General features: G+C 38.0%; 1 protein-coding gene across 7 annotated transcripts in view; it reads left to right on the top strand.

The window, feature by feature from the left end:
• Window positions 1-469: 469 nt before the first annotated feature.
• The window catches only part of GRM7 (glutamate metabotropic receptor 7), a 618593-nt gene continuing 604870 nt past the window's right edge, over window positions 470-14192 (top strand). For all 7 annotated transcript variants that reach the window (XR_009222992.1, XR_009222993.1, XR_009223005.1 and 4 more), the window contains exon 1: window positions 470-590. Coding sequence is in view for 3 of the 7 variants with exons in the window: in XM_058563382.1 (XP_058419365.1) it covers window positions 482-590 (109 nt within the window). In the remaining 4 variants the exon portion in view is untranslated. The remainder of the gene's footprint in view (window positions 591-14192) is intronic.

Genomic DNA, 14192 nt, shown 5'->3' with positions numbered 1-14192 from the left:
CTCTGAGGATTGCAGCTGGGTGGGGCTGGCCTCAGGCATGGGAGCACCCAATTTTTTCAGGCTGTCCTTCCTTTGGAAGGAAAGACCTGTGTGGGTCTTTGAGAAGCACAAGTCTTCTGCAGCTGACAAGCCCTGCTGCCCACAGGTCCACACACACAGTCAACACAGTCCTGCCCCTTGTGCATGCCCCGACCTCCCGAAGCGAACCCAGTGTCTCCGCTGCGGGAGCCCCACACACTCCACCACCGCCCCACACTCTCCACCCACTCCTTGTGCACACTCTGCCCCGCTAAAGTAGGCTCAGTTGCCAGGCTGCAGAGAATCCAGTCACCAATCTATGCAGGCCCACAGGTTGCCTGAGGGCTTGTTGTTGGGTGGGGCCAGTCTCTAGGGTGGGCTGCCTGCCCTGGCTGAGCTGGATTAAATCAGTGCTCTAGTGGTTGGGGCAGACCTGGGCCAGCAGGCCTCAGGGAGAACTCCAATGGTGTCTGTGTCAGCATGCCCACACCAGGCCACAACAATGGCCGCCGCAATGTCCCAGTCCCTGGAGAGGTTTCACCTCTCACCGAGATGCACTCAGGGCCTATCAGGTGAGTCTCTTTTCACCAAAGCACTGTGCACCTTTCTTTCTGGTGATTTTAGGTTGCTTTCTGAAACGGGTGAGTTTGCGCGTGGGCCCTTTAAGAGCCGGTTTTACTTTCTTGTGAACCAGCTTTTCTGGGGGTACTCCCCAATGTTTTAGTAGCAGGTAAAGTCAGATATTATGCCACTCATCTCGATTGTGCTGAGTCCACAAAATGCCCACAGTGGGGGTGCTCCCCGGCTCAGGGCCCTACTCCTCCAGGGAGGCTGCGTACCTGTGGGCTGCTCCAGGGCGGCCGTGAGGCGCTGCGGCTTGTGAAGGTGGCGTTTTTCCTCTGCAGAAGGGAGTTTCTGCCTCTTCTAACTCAGTTAGGATTGTCCGTTGTTGCAGAAGTTCCTCTTATCCAGTTTTCAGTTCTGTCTCAGGGGTAATTTTTCCACGAGTAGTTGTAAATTGGCTGTGTCCGCGGTCAGAGGTGAGTTCAGAGTCTACCTATGCCGCCATCTTGACTTCTGCTATATCTAAGTTTTCTTCTTTAGATGTTATTTTACTATTTTTTTATACATTTAATAACCTTTTCCCTAAATAATTAATCTCATCCACATTGCAGATAGAAATGCCCAAGAGCTTCCTTTCTAACAAATCAAACATTTTCTTTTTCATAATTGAACTGTGGTAAGTGATTGCATTTTGCAAAGAAAACAGTATTATATTTCTAGAGAATGTATGACCTACAACATATCTGCTTTAGCATACTAGAAGGTTTGAGTTACATGAACTGATCTCTAAAATCTTTTCCAATTGGAATTTTCCAGCTGGAGAAGTTGAGATTCAAGAAGATTTTAGGATGAGCAGTGTAGTTTAATGCTTCACTATGTCATGATTTAGCACCTCCTCATATATTAGGATAACCTCCATCTCTGCTGCACACTCTATCTCTGTTGCTTAATTTCTCATTAGTTGATTGACCTGCTCAGGCAAATGAATAATATATAGCAAGACCATGCATTCATAAAGTATCTAGATAGGATATGTTTTGTATATGTGGTTTTCAGTTCCTAGATATTCTATTAGTATTTGGTTAGTTCCCCCTCTGTGACCTAATTAAATTTCTTGAGGATATTTTGATAGCCTCATTTGAATTAAAGTGAATCACTCAGACGTTACCTTCTATGAGTGTAAACATGAAGCATTCTACATTTTGTAAATTCAGATGGCTTTTTATTGAAATCCAGAAGCTGAGGTTTTGGCCTTTGTGAGATGATTGACCATATGAAATTTTCTGTCTTTAGGCTGCCTATAGTTCTGGGTAACTGGCTCTACAAAAATCTATAAACTAACTCTAGCGAGTGTCAACTACATAATTTTCTACTTACAGATTTATATTCTATGCATTTTACAATTGAAAGTGTTCAACACAAACATTATATTAAAGCTTTCTCTGCCTTATTAACTGGTTAATTTAGAATATCACATTGATTAATGTTAAATGCTTAGGTTTGGGAACAGTTGGCTCAATTTTGTTCCACTGAGTTTTTTGTTTTTCATGTCTTTATCCTTCTAGGTGCTAAAGGACACTGAAGTTTTGATTGTTGGCGATGTCGTCATTTATTTGATTAGAGTTTATCTTATTAGTGTTTCAGTAATATATATAAAGTAGAATAAAGTGAGTCCATACGGGACTGAGAGACTGAGGTTTAGTTTTTGAATATTCCAAAGCAAAAGTTTTCATATCAATGAACCAGATCTAAAAAGCACTATATTCTGCCTCTTTTTACACTATCCCTCCTTCTCCTTCATTCCCCACCATTGTTTAATTCACAGATTATTATAACTGGAAAGGTCTTTAGAAAGTTTTCTATTCAATCTTTTCATTACAAGATAAGAGAAAGGACATCTCTAAAGATTAAGAGTCTTGTCTATATTAGCTCTGTTGATCATTACTAATACTAAGTCTTCCACATAAGGTTGTAAGAGTTCTTGAAAGGAACTTAAAACTTCCTAAGATAGTTTCTTTTCCATTCTTAGAAGCGGGTAGAGAGTACACATGCTTGGAGAAATCCAGCCACAGTTCCGTCCCTGTATCCTGTAATTATTGGAGGGGAAAAGAAGGAAGAAAAGAGGCTCCTAAGAAGATGGATCAAAGTTTCCTAGGGGGTTCCTCCTTTCCACTTGGATTTTATTTCTGTCCTTTAGAGTTAATGCCTTTAAATGATTGGCAAGCCCCTTAGGTTCATAGTTACAAAGTATCTCCTTGTCTATTTATCTGATGTAACTGTGTCAGAAAGAGACCAGCATCTGCCAAGATTTAGGCTCCCTCTGCTGTGGTTTGGTATAAAGCCATTGGTAATGGCTGTCCAGCAGGATACTAACTTTGTAGCTGCCACCACTACCATCACAGCATCCGTGCATTTGGGCAGGACTATATGAATAGTTTTCACCAACTGAGTAAGAGCAGAAAGGATGTCTCATTGTAGGAACAAAATGGTGAGAAACAAGTGTACATTCTCTGTCCTTTTATACCTTCCCATTCTCTCTCTGTTGACTGGGATCCAAAGGAATCTGTGGCCATAGGAGTCACCAATCTACACAGTTGAAGGAATCATTTTAGAGAAGAGAGCTGCCCATGAATCAGGAATGTCTTTAATGAATTGTTACAAGAATGATAAATAAACCTTTGTTATGTTAAGCCACTCCAGTTTTGGTGTTTATTTGATTTAGTCACCAACATTACAGTGACTCAAATGGCTTTTTGTGTTAATCATGTCAAATAAAAGTAATATGCTTATTCCTTTTACTGCCTAGATATGTTTCTCTGTGTCTATAAATGAAGAAATAGCCTTATTTTTATTGTGAAAAGTAGGAAAGAAAAAAATGTTATGGGGAAAGATAAGGTAGTATCTTTGAAGCATATGTTTATATTTATAAGGTATGTCATTGTTTATCTCTCAAGCAATTTTCCCATTTCACATGAGATGTATCATCCCCTTTCACAGTACCTACTCTCACACTGGGTGACTGATTTATAGAACATATTGCCATTGAATCCATAAGCCTTCTCTCATTTCTGTGAATGTAATATAATGCCCTTTAAGCTTTATTTGGAATTCAGTCATGTTAGTACAGGTAGTTTGTGATGTGCTTTCATAAAAATATTAAGATTTATATGTGAGGCAGACTCCTGAAAATTATATCCCTCATGTTACAATTTGGGGTATGTAAGATAAATCTCATAAGGCTGTGCATGAAAATTCAACATAATATGGATGCAATCCTTTTATATTGGTTGAATTGTTCTTAGGTACTTGCAGAGTGACTGCTGGTTATAAAACATGGCAAAAATAATATTCCTAACTAACAATAATAATAGCCAGCATTTTTTGAGCCTTTACTATGTGTCAAATACTGTTCAAAGTTCATAAAATATATTAACTCATTTAATCCTCGTAGAAAATGTATGAGATAGGTTACTAACATTACCCTCATTTGTACATAAATAAAAGAAGGACAGAGACATTAAGAAGCTTGTCTAAGTTTCCACAGATAGTAAGCTGGTATTCAAACTTGGAGCTGATCATTGTTAGCCACTGCACTACAATACCTTCCAATTACGACCTCGGAATTGTAGGAAAGAGTGAAAGTTTTATATCTCAGTCTTTCTTTATTGGAACAACTAGTAAAGGCATACACATGAATTAGATACCTCAATAAGGAAAGTGATAAAGCATAGATTTAATGAGAAATAGTGACATTTGATCTGGGTGGTAGTTGAGATAAGCAAGGCTTGATAGAGAAAGAGAGGAGCAGGAGCTAACATATTAAGCCCTTTGCATATACGTGTCATTTAATACTCCCTCCCCCCTAAAAAACACCCAGCAAAATAGTTTTTATCATTGAGTTTTTAAAGCAAGGCAGCTGAAGCTCAAGTAAGTTAAGTAACTTTCTTGTCAAACTAGGAGTAAATGTAAGATCTGGGATTTGAACTTGGCCCTTTTGAATACAAAATAGCAGATTCCCCCATTATTATCTATTCAGCATACTAAAGGGATCTTCCAGGAAGGAGAATGATATGGAAACTCCTACAGAAATTAACATGATGAGAATCAAGTATCTTGGATTGTTCAGAGTACAAGGATCTTAGAAGATGAGGGAGAAAAGGCATGGGAATCAGGAGGTGGGTAGTTAATGGACAGGAGAAAACACTATATTAATAATATTTAACATATTGTATATGTTCAATGGATATGAAGGAAATACTGTACCACTCTAGGCAGAGAGTAGAGCTGTGGTTGAATCTGAGAGCTCCTATCTACAAATGAAGGAAAAAAGGAAGAGTCAAGAGAAAAGGGGGATTTCATTGTAAGAAGAGAGAATCAGAAAAGATTAACCAAGAAATGTAGTACCTACTATATGTGCAACATTAAGCTAAGTTTTAGAATAAATACAATTTGATAATGACAATAAGCAATAGAGAATATCAAGTAAAATGTTGACTTTTCACATACTTGTCTAATCCTGTCTTCTCACATCTAACTTCAATTAAATTACTAACCTATGCAAAAATGGAGACACTCTATATCAGTATTAGATGGCTGTCATTGACTAACTTAAAAATTTGGGTAATTTCTGCCAGACACAGTGCATAAAAGATTGAATTTCACAAAATATTTATTTTATCTGTGCTTTTCATAGAGGAATAGCTCTGTAAGAGGAATGGTTTATGCTTGGCAATGTCCCTAGTAGAGCTATACTAAAACTTCTAATTGAAACAAGTAATGATTGTCTGAGAGATCATCTGATTCCTCTTGGTGTTTTGGGGAGCCATGATAAACACCAGAAAGCCACACTGAGAAAAGAACTCTTAAAAGCATTTGTTTACTGTCACTCCTTGACAAAGTAGCACAAACAAAAAGTTAGCTCAGGCACTGGCCTGGCCCAGTGGTGTAGTGGTTAAGTTTGCGTGCTCTGCTTTGGCAGCCTGGGGTTTGTGGGTTCTGATCCCTGGCACAGACCTACACATTGCTCATCAAGCCATGCTGTGGTGGCGTCCCACATACAAAATAGCAGAGGATTGGCACAAATGTTAGCTCAGAGCCAATCTTCCTCAAGCAAAAAGAGGAAAGTTGGCAACAGATGTTAGCTCAGGGCCAATCTTCCTCACCAAAAAAAAAAAAAAAAGGTTAGCTCAGCTGGCTGCCATTTTGTTCTAAACATGTCCACTGTTGCCTATTTTCAGCATGCTCCCTGATGCATGAGTATGAGTATGTGGCCCAGCCCTCTCCAGTCAAGACTAATTGGTCTTGAGAGTAACACATCATTAATCCAAAGGCAATTAAGATCTAATTAAAGCTTAGTATACAAGGCTTACCGAATCAGAGATTATTTTAATTTATTAGATTCATTCATATCCATTCATTTTCCTTCTGTCAAGAATTTGAACTCAGAGACTGTTGTTCCATGTTGGTGAATGTTGGGTTGGTGGCCATGTTGGACCATGAGCCTAATAAGTAAGCAGATGAAGCTGGTGGTTAGAGAAAGGATGGGGTGGACATGCAGGAACAGCAGAAACAAAACAGTAGCTGCACCTCAGAGGCAATAGATTCCTCAGTTCCTGACAGATCCTAATTTCTTTACACAAAGTTCATTCTCCAAGAATTCAGTAAGATTCTATATACCTTAAAATAATTTCTTTTTTATGTGAAATAATTTGGATAGGCTTATGATCTTTGCAATCCAAAGTGCGTTGGTTAAAACACATCAACTGAAAAAGGAAACTAGTTGGCATGTAGGTGAAACTCCCTACTGGGACAGCCCCCAGATTGTTCTTATTCACTTAAGGGCTCGATTACTTGCAAATTAACACAAAAATTTTAAAAATTACCTTTTTTTCCTCCATCTGGATCTGCAGTTTTTGATTAAGAACCTAGATGATGTCCGACAGAAGCTCTACATGTTAGTTAAGACAACAAAAGCTGCTGTAATAGAGGAATCCGGAAGTCTCTGTGTCTTAACACAATGGAAGTTTGTTTCTTATTTATGTAGAGTAAATGTGGTAGGTATGTAGAGTGGGAGCCTCCGTCCGACCCAGCCAGTCATTCAGAGGCCTAAGCTGGCAGAGGACCTGCTGTTTTTAATGTATGACTCTCAAGAATACTATGATTGTTGGCAGGCAGCCAAGAGACAAAGAGAAGAGAGAAGTGGGAGACTAGAAAGAAGCCTCCATGGTTCAAGTCTGGAAAGATAATATATTACTTGTGTCTTAAGTCCATTGGCCAGAATTTAATCACAAGGTCATACCTGATTGCAAACAAGCCTGGGCAATATAGTTTAATGGTGTGCCTAGAAAGAAAGGAAAAAGGTTTGGTGAACAACCAACCAGTATGTGCTATGATATCTCAACTTCCAGTATTGGATTATCTTAAAATACCCCCTCTGTTAAAAGGAAATTTAATACTAGTCATATAAATATATTATGAACATATTATCTTTCAATTAAAATAAAGGAGCAACTTAACCCAGGCCCAGCCTATTGAGAACCACTGGCACCCTATGATTTTTGTAGTCATTACAAGAAATAGGAGAACATTTTAGATATCTTTTAATTCATGGTATATAAAGATATTGCATCTATGATGCTGAAACAAGAAGTCTTTATAAAAAACCATTCGAGACTGGGATATTGCATGGAAATGAAAAACAGATTCAGATGTGTTTTTAAAATAGGTAATTACTGATAAAATAAATGCAATATGTGCATCTTTCTAAATCACAGTGGAATAACTAAGCAAAGGAAAAAGGATAGCTGTATAGGCCTATAGTCTATTCTGGTACAACACATGCTTCTCCAGTGTGAATTAACCCATATGTTATTTGTAAATAGGATAATGATGTCAGCATAATATGGAAGTCACATTGATTTATAAACTTTTTTCCCCAGCCCATTAAGGTTTGTGGCCTTAAAGTAACAGTAGTTAAACACAAAGTACACTAACCCAGCTTATTGCAGTAAACTATGGAACAGTACTCTATTGTCCAAGATACCCACACACTCCACAATCTTCTATGAGGACCAGTTTTGGCCATTTGCTCAATTGATAGTGTTTTGTGCCACATTGCTCACTGTGGTTTGTTTATATTGGAAATGCAGTGTGTCTTTTTTTAAAAAGAATGAGACTGTATTTTTATTACGCTTATTTTTGCTGGTGAGAAACAGAATTATAGTTGTACAGGTTTTGAATGCTCTGCCCTCAAACCTGTTTTTCTCATAAACCCTATTATTTTTATTGATGTTGCAAAATGTGAAGTTCTCAGTACTGCATATATTCCATTACAGAAGATACACCGCTCTTTTCAGTTGCAAGTGCTGAAAACCCAATGGAAACTACCTCAAAGAAATTGAAAATGCATTAAATCATATAAAATATAATGCTCAGGGGTTTTGCTGGCTTCAGGCACACCTGTAGCCATGACTAAAAAATAGTTTTTAGGTATTTGTCTCTTTTTGTTCATCTCTTAGCTTGACTTTTCTCAATGGACTTTAGTTTTAATGCAGGCTGTCTCTACAGGGCAGTTAAGGGGGCATTTTCAGACTAAGGCTCATTCTCATGGTGTCATGATGTACATCAGTCTGGAATACTTCGTAGGAAAGAAATGGTATAGTCAAATGGGATGATTAAAGATACTTTAATAAGGAAGCTATTTGTAAGTTTCAGGCAGGTTAAGAGACTGTTGGAAGTGAGGCACTCTGTGCTGGCATGGAGAATGTTTGCACTGCTAGTCTGAAGGAATAAGGGGAAGGACAGGTTACCAGAACCAGTGAGTGCTGCAGATGTAAGAGAGGGACGCCAAACTGGAGCTGTGGCCTTCAGTAGAACAACACAGCCAGTGCCAGACTGCAGCCCAGAGGGAGAGAACAGGGAGAACAGATACTCCAACTTCTCTTCCTTTATTCTCTCTCATCTTCTAGTGCCTCCCATTAGCCAAACCCAACTGAGTGTGAGAGAATCCAGTTGATGCAGGCCTCAGAGGTCAGCTTCCAAGGGTACAGAGCAAGGTGGGAGTTAAGTATTAAGGAGAAAATGGATAATATCCAACATGCCCAATTTTGCCACTTGAGTGAAATGGTAGTTTTTCTTCCAGTGGGGTATATGTTATTTTTAGAGAAATTTCTCATTGGCCCTATGTGGACCATACATCCACACGCAGTGGCCAGGGAAATTTGGTGTTCTGCTTATATGACTCTGTCAGTGTGGGTATCTGGATAGAGTAATTAACAACCTGGCCAAGAGCTCATAGATGGGGGAGAAATTTTCAAACAAAACACTTTTACGGATTCAAGAAGCTGAAAAAGTATGAGAGCAACATGGTGGACCCCGTGTCTCGTTTTGTGACACAAAGTTTCCCCTATAGGTGACTTAGCCCAGTAGATTCCAAGTACTTCACACTCACGCCAATCAAATGATTCACTTGTCCACAGAGAAGGAGGAGGAATAAATACTGGTGGTTAAACAATATGTATTAACCACAATAATATGTATGTATTATTTTCTTTTGGGAAGGTGAGCTAAGTTTATTTTAGGGAAATGCATGGAAGATGGAGGAAAAGAATACCTCCTTATACTTCAGAACATATTTATATCCTTAAAGTCTAACCCAACATCTAGTAAAGACTAGCTTGTCAATAAATGTTTTATAAAATGGTTAACTATCAGAATAACAGTTTCCAAACTGTATTGTGTTTATGATTCCGCAGGTAGCTGAGGAAAAGGAAAAATAACCTGCTTTAGACTGTTGTAGTATCCAAATCTACACTCTAAATGCTAACACTTTTCTTCCTTCCTTATGGAAGGAAGATTTGTGTTAATTCAAAATGAATATTAAAAAGTGAAATAATTTGCTGTTAAGTTTATTTTAATTTAATAGTAAAAGCTACAGAAAAATACAGTAGATTGTAAATACTATTCTAATGTAAGTACATAAACTGTTTTTCAAGTAGGATCTGTTCCTTTGGTTTGATGGAAATAGCGACATAACAAAAAATTAACAAAAAAACCAAATCAGTCACTATAGGAATATAATGGACATCAAACTGATTTCTCTCCCTATTCCTTCTCTTTTCCCACAGTAATTTGTACCTTCAGAGAGCTTTTGAATGTCTTACTACAGTCAATTGCTCATAATTTCTTTTTAGTATTGTGAGAATTCAGTTGAAATGATTGAGTAGAAGAACTGAGAAATATAGTCATGGCTGATGAAAATTTTGCACATCAAATAGATAGAAGCCTAGAGGCCTACTGATTTAAAAATATGTATATAAATAAATATATATGCACACATACCCATATAGATATTTTTTTTCCTAAGAATCCTACTGTAAAACCTGACTCGTGCATTGTCACTTGGTTCAAAGTCCCACTTTTTGCTTTAATTTGCTTTTCTAAATTGTTGTCCAAGACTTACAATTTCAAGAGTGCTGAAGGTTTTCCATTTTAGATCCTCTGGTGAGACAGAATGTTTATTCTCCACATAAGAAAATAGTCATAGTGTGTTCATTAAAAAACTCAGCCTTGGGCCAGCCTCGTGGCTTAGCGGTTAAGTGCGTGCGCTCCACTACTGGCGACCCAGGTTTGGATCCCGGGCGCGCACTGACGCACCGCTTCTCTGGCCATGCTGAGGCGGCGTCCCACATACAGCAACTAGAAGGATATGCAACTATGACATACAACTATCTACTGGGGCTTTGGGGAGAAAAAGGGAAAAAAAAGGAGGAGGATTGGCAATAGATGTTAGTTCTGGGCCGGTCTTCCTCAGCAAAAAGAGGAGGATTGGCATGGATGTTAGCTCAGGGCTGATCTTCCTCACAAAAAAAAAAAAAAAAAAATCTCAGCTTCCCCTTCTGCAGTGAACAAAACTTGTTTAGTGGGTCCCATTTGAGTTAAGTTGAACAGGGGATGGTAGTTTTCTTCTGTTTGATTCTCACCTAGACCAATTTTTCTTTGCATGGATACTTGTTTTTAAGATCTTTCCACTTTGGAGTAGAATATTTCAGTCTTAGAAAGAGCCAGAAAAGAGTTGATGGAAATGAAATAGGTGGCATTTTTCTCTCGCTGTTGGGATAACTTCTAATCCCTCTCAAAGGAATATTCAAGACTGAGAGATCCAACTATTTTCATCTGGACAAACTTCCAGGTTCTGTCCCTCTTATTAAGGAGGAAAAAGACTCTAGCCATTCCAGAGGTGAGGAAACACTTTACTTTCTAAACATTCTTACTCAGCTTTCTTTGTGTGTTCTCCTCAACTATTGGGATGGTCTAATGACTTACTGTCTTTGCATTAGAGTGAGCAATGTCTAACAGCGAGATTAAAAACTGCTCTTCCTCACTCTGAGCATAGAAAGAAGTGTCACAAAAGGTACCATAAGACAAGAAAGAATCTTCTAGTAAGGCTAGGTCCTCTGACATAAATATGTAAAATATTTATTGATTCAGAATGACATCAAATTTATTTTCTTGACAATTATTGCATTATTTTTTGTATCAATCAGTGACTAAAGAAAATGCCTCTACAAATAAGCTGATTTGTGAAACTATTGTTGAATTCCCGTGGGAGTGAATTCCATTTGGTCTTGTTAAACCTACAGTAGCATTACTACTGATTTATGATAGTACTTAATATTTACTCAGTATTTCTTAATTTCAGAGAACTGTCTACCAAAAAAAAAATGCTTGAGTAAAATGTTAAATTCAGTCCCATTGTTACCATGACAACTGCAAGGCATGGAAGAAATCTGCCTTCCCCTTTCACAGATAAATTCACATTATGTCTTAGTATTTGCTCCCCCTCGTAGTCCTGGCTCACTCTAAGTGACAGTAGGATGCTCGGTTCCTATCAAGGAGAGATATCTGCATGGGAATAACCTGCAGCATCTCTTGCATGTGGGTATGATGTACCTGTATAATCCTGTCTCCTCATGCTCCATTAGCGATCCCAAAGTCTCACACTAGAGCTAGAAAGGACAGCTGTCGTAGATAGAGTTCTGTGAGCCCATGAACTCTTCAGTATTTTTGGTAAGTCATTGTCTGTATGTTCATTTATCTACTGATTTATGTCATATCTAAAGTCCTCGCCTCAAGTTACTGAAGTTGTAAAATGTCCCCCAACACTGTGTGTCTAGAAACTCTATGAAGGATATTGATGCTCTTAAGATTTTAAAATGTGTTTCTTTATTTGAGGGATTGCTATTTTCCTGAATCATGCCACTCTGGCTAAAGTATGACTAAATTTAGATCATGATACTGAACACTCCTCAATGTTCACGCTGTCCTATTGCTTTTGTGGGAGACTTGTAAGAAGGATTTAAGAGTTTAGAAGTGGAGATTGATGACCCCTCTATTAAGTAAACTTTAAGGTAGTTAATGTAGTGAGAATGAGATATATTTTCCTATGATACCAAGGACTACAGAAAATCTTTTCATTTTATGTGTTTCTTTGTTTCCATGTAACAAATAATCAAGTGCCACTATTTTTATGTTAATGACAAATATACAAAATACATGACCAATGAGGTAAGGATCCTTTCAGATTGATATGGTGAAAACATAGTTAAAGAATCCAAGATATGAAGAAAACACTTTGAATGCTTTACCTCTTATACCTCAAAATGATTCCTCTTTGTGCCACACCCTTTTCCTTGTCAAAATGGATGCTGATTAGCTAGTGGCAGTACGGTTTGAAAATAATGGTTCACGTAATCCGTTAAATCCTTGGAGCTGGAAGGAATTCATAAAGAGTGTCTGATTAATCCCTTTATTTTAAGGCAGTACTGTTCTTTAGTACTATAGACAGGTAGGCTGCCTTCTTTTTTATTTGAAAGAAAAACAGTTGCAATCTTCCTCTCATAGTTGATTTTCAGGTCAAATTTCAAGAAATCTTTGATTCCCAAGTGACAATTGGATAGGCTAAGGGTCTATTGGAGAAAAAGAAACAAGGCTATGTTCATCCAACATAAAAAACACTTGTTGCTGTTGATGAGTTCTGTCAAACTTATATGTTAGTCCATTATAAATAGTTCATGCTAAAATTTCCAGATTTGACTGGTTATTGGGACTTTACTTCGGTAAGTATCTATTGAGATCTTACTAGGTTTAGGATGTACTAGGTACTTCTGATTAAGGTGAAGAAGATGCAGTCAGGGTTTCCTGGCCCTGGTGTACAAAGGACTGGAGAATTAGATAATGTATACTGCCTTAGACAAGAGCTACCGAAGTGCCCTGAGGGAAGTGGAAAGGAAATGTCATTGAGATTAAACATTCCATAAATGTTTCCTTATTATTGGATTTTTTTTTTAACCACAAAGATATAGATAAGAATACAAATTGTAGATGTTTAAAGAGAAAGATCACTAGATAGTGTTGACATGTAAAAGTGCTGAAAGACTTTCAGGCAATACATATGGCAAGAGGAGAATGATGAGGATAAAGATATTTTTGTTGTCATATTTTTTATTAAGAGTAGCAACAACACATATCTGAGTGTTTCCAACGTGCTAAAATGTATTCTAAGCATGTTACCTGCATTGACTCATTTATTCCTCAAAATAACACTGTGGAGTTGGTTGTATCATTATTCCAATTTTGTGATGAAAGGAAAATGAGGCTTAGAAGTTGAAACACTTGCCTAAAGTTGCACTAGTGGTGAGTGGTAGAGCTCTCATTCAGATCCAGTAAATCCTATAGATATTAGCTTGGAGTTAAATTCATTTTGCCTCAATCTTAAGACACAGAGAGGTTACCAATAGGAGCTAAGAGTGGAAACATTGTTTGTGGGCTGTGGTGTGTAAAACACTGCTCTCAGATCTGTGTGATGTAGAGAGCACTACTCAAAGTGTGGTCCATGGACTTCTGCCAGTTGTGTTTGTTACTGTCATGTGGCAATATAAATACAATATTTAAAAACCAGCACTTCAAAACTTTCGTGACAATATGACAGTAATTTTATGTCTGTTGAATCTAATAATTAAAAAAAAATCAGGCTTGGGGCTGGCCTGGTCGTGTAGCAGTTAAGTTCACACGCTCCGCTTTGGCAGCCCAAAGTTCGCAGGTTCGGATCCCGGGCGCCGACTGACGCAGTGCTTGTCAAGCCATGCTGTGGCGGCATCCCGTTTAAGTAGAGGAAGATGGGCACTGATGTTAGCCCAGGGCCAATCTTGCTCAGCAAAAGGAGGAGGATTGGCAACAGATGTTAGCTCAGGGCTAATCTTCCTTACAAGAAAGAAAATAAGAAAGACTTGTATTTTACACTTTTTTTAATTTCATATTTCTAGGACTTTATTTTTAGTGTGTTCTATACATAATGATCAATAACAGATTGGAAAATTTAAAACAAAAACAAAAACAACTGGTATTTTATTATATATAGTTTGAGAACCACCAATGTGGAATAAAGACCATTCTGGTTTCTATTATTTTTTCAATGGGTTTAATATCTACTTTGTAAGATTGTTGCCAAATTTAAAAGCAGGAGCATATTAGCTAGCATCTAACACTGTGGTTAGCACATGGTAGATTTTCAAAGCCAGCTAAACATGTGACCCTAAGAATAAAAACCATGG

Source organism: Diceros bicornis, chromosome 2, assembly GCF_020826845.1.
Source record: "Diceros bicornis minor isolate mBicDic1 chromosome 2, mDicBic1.mat.cur, whole genome shotgun sequence".
NCBI classification, from domain to species: domain Eukaryota; kingdom Metazoa; phylum Chordata; class Mammalia; order Perissodactyla; family Rhinocerotidae; genus Diceros; species Diceros bicornis.
This window is presented reverse-complemented; position numbering and strand designations above follow the sequence as displayed.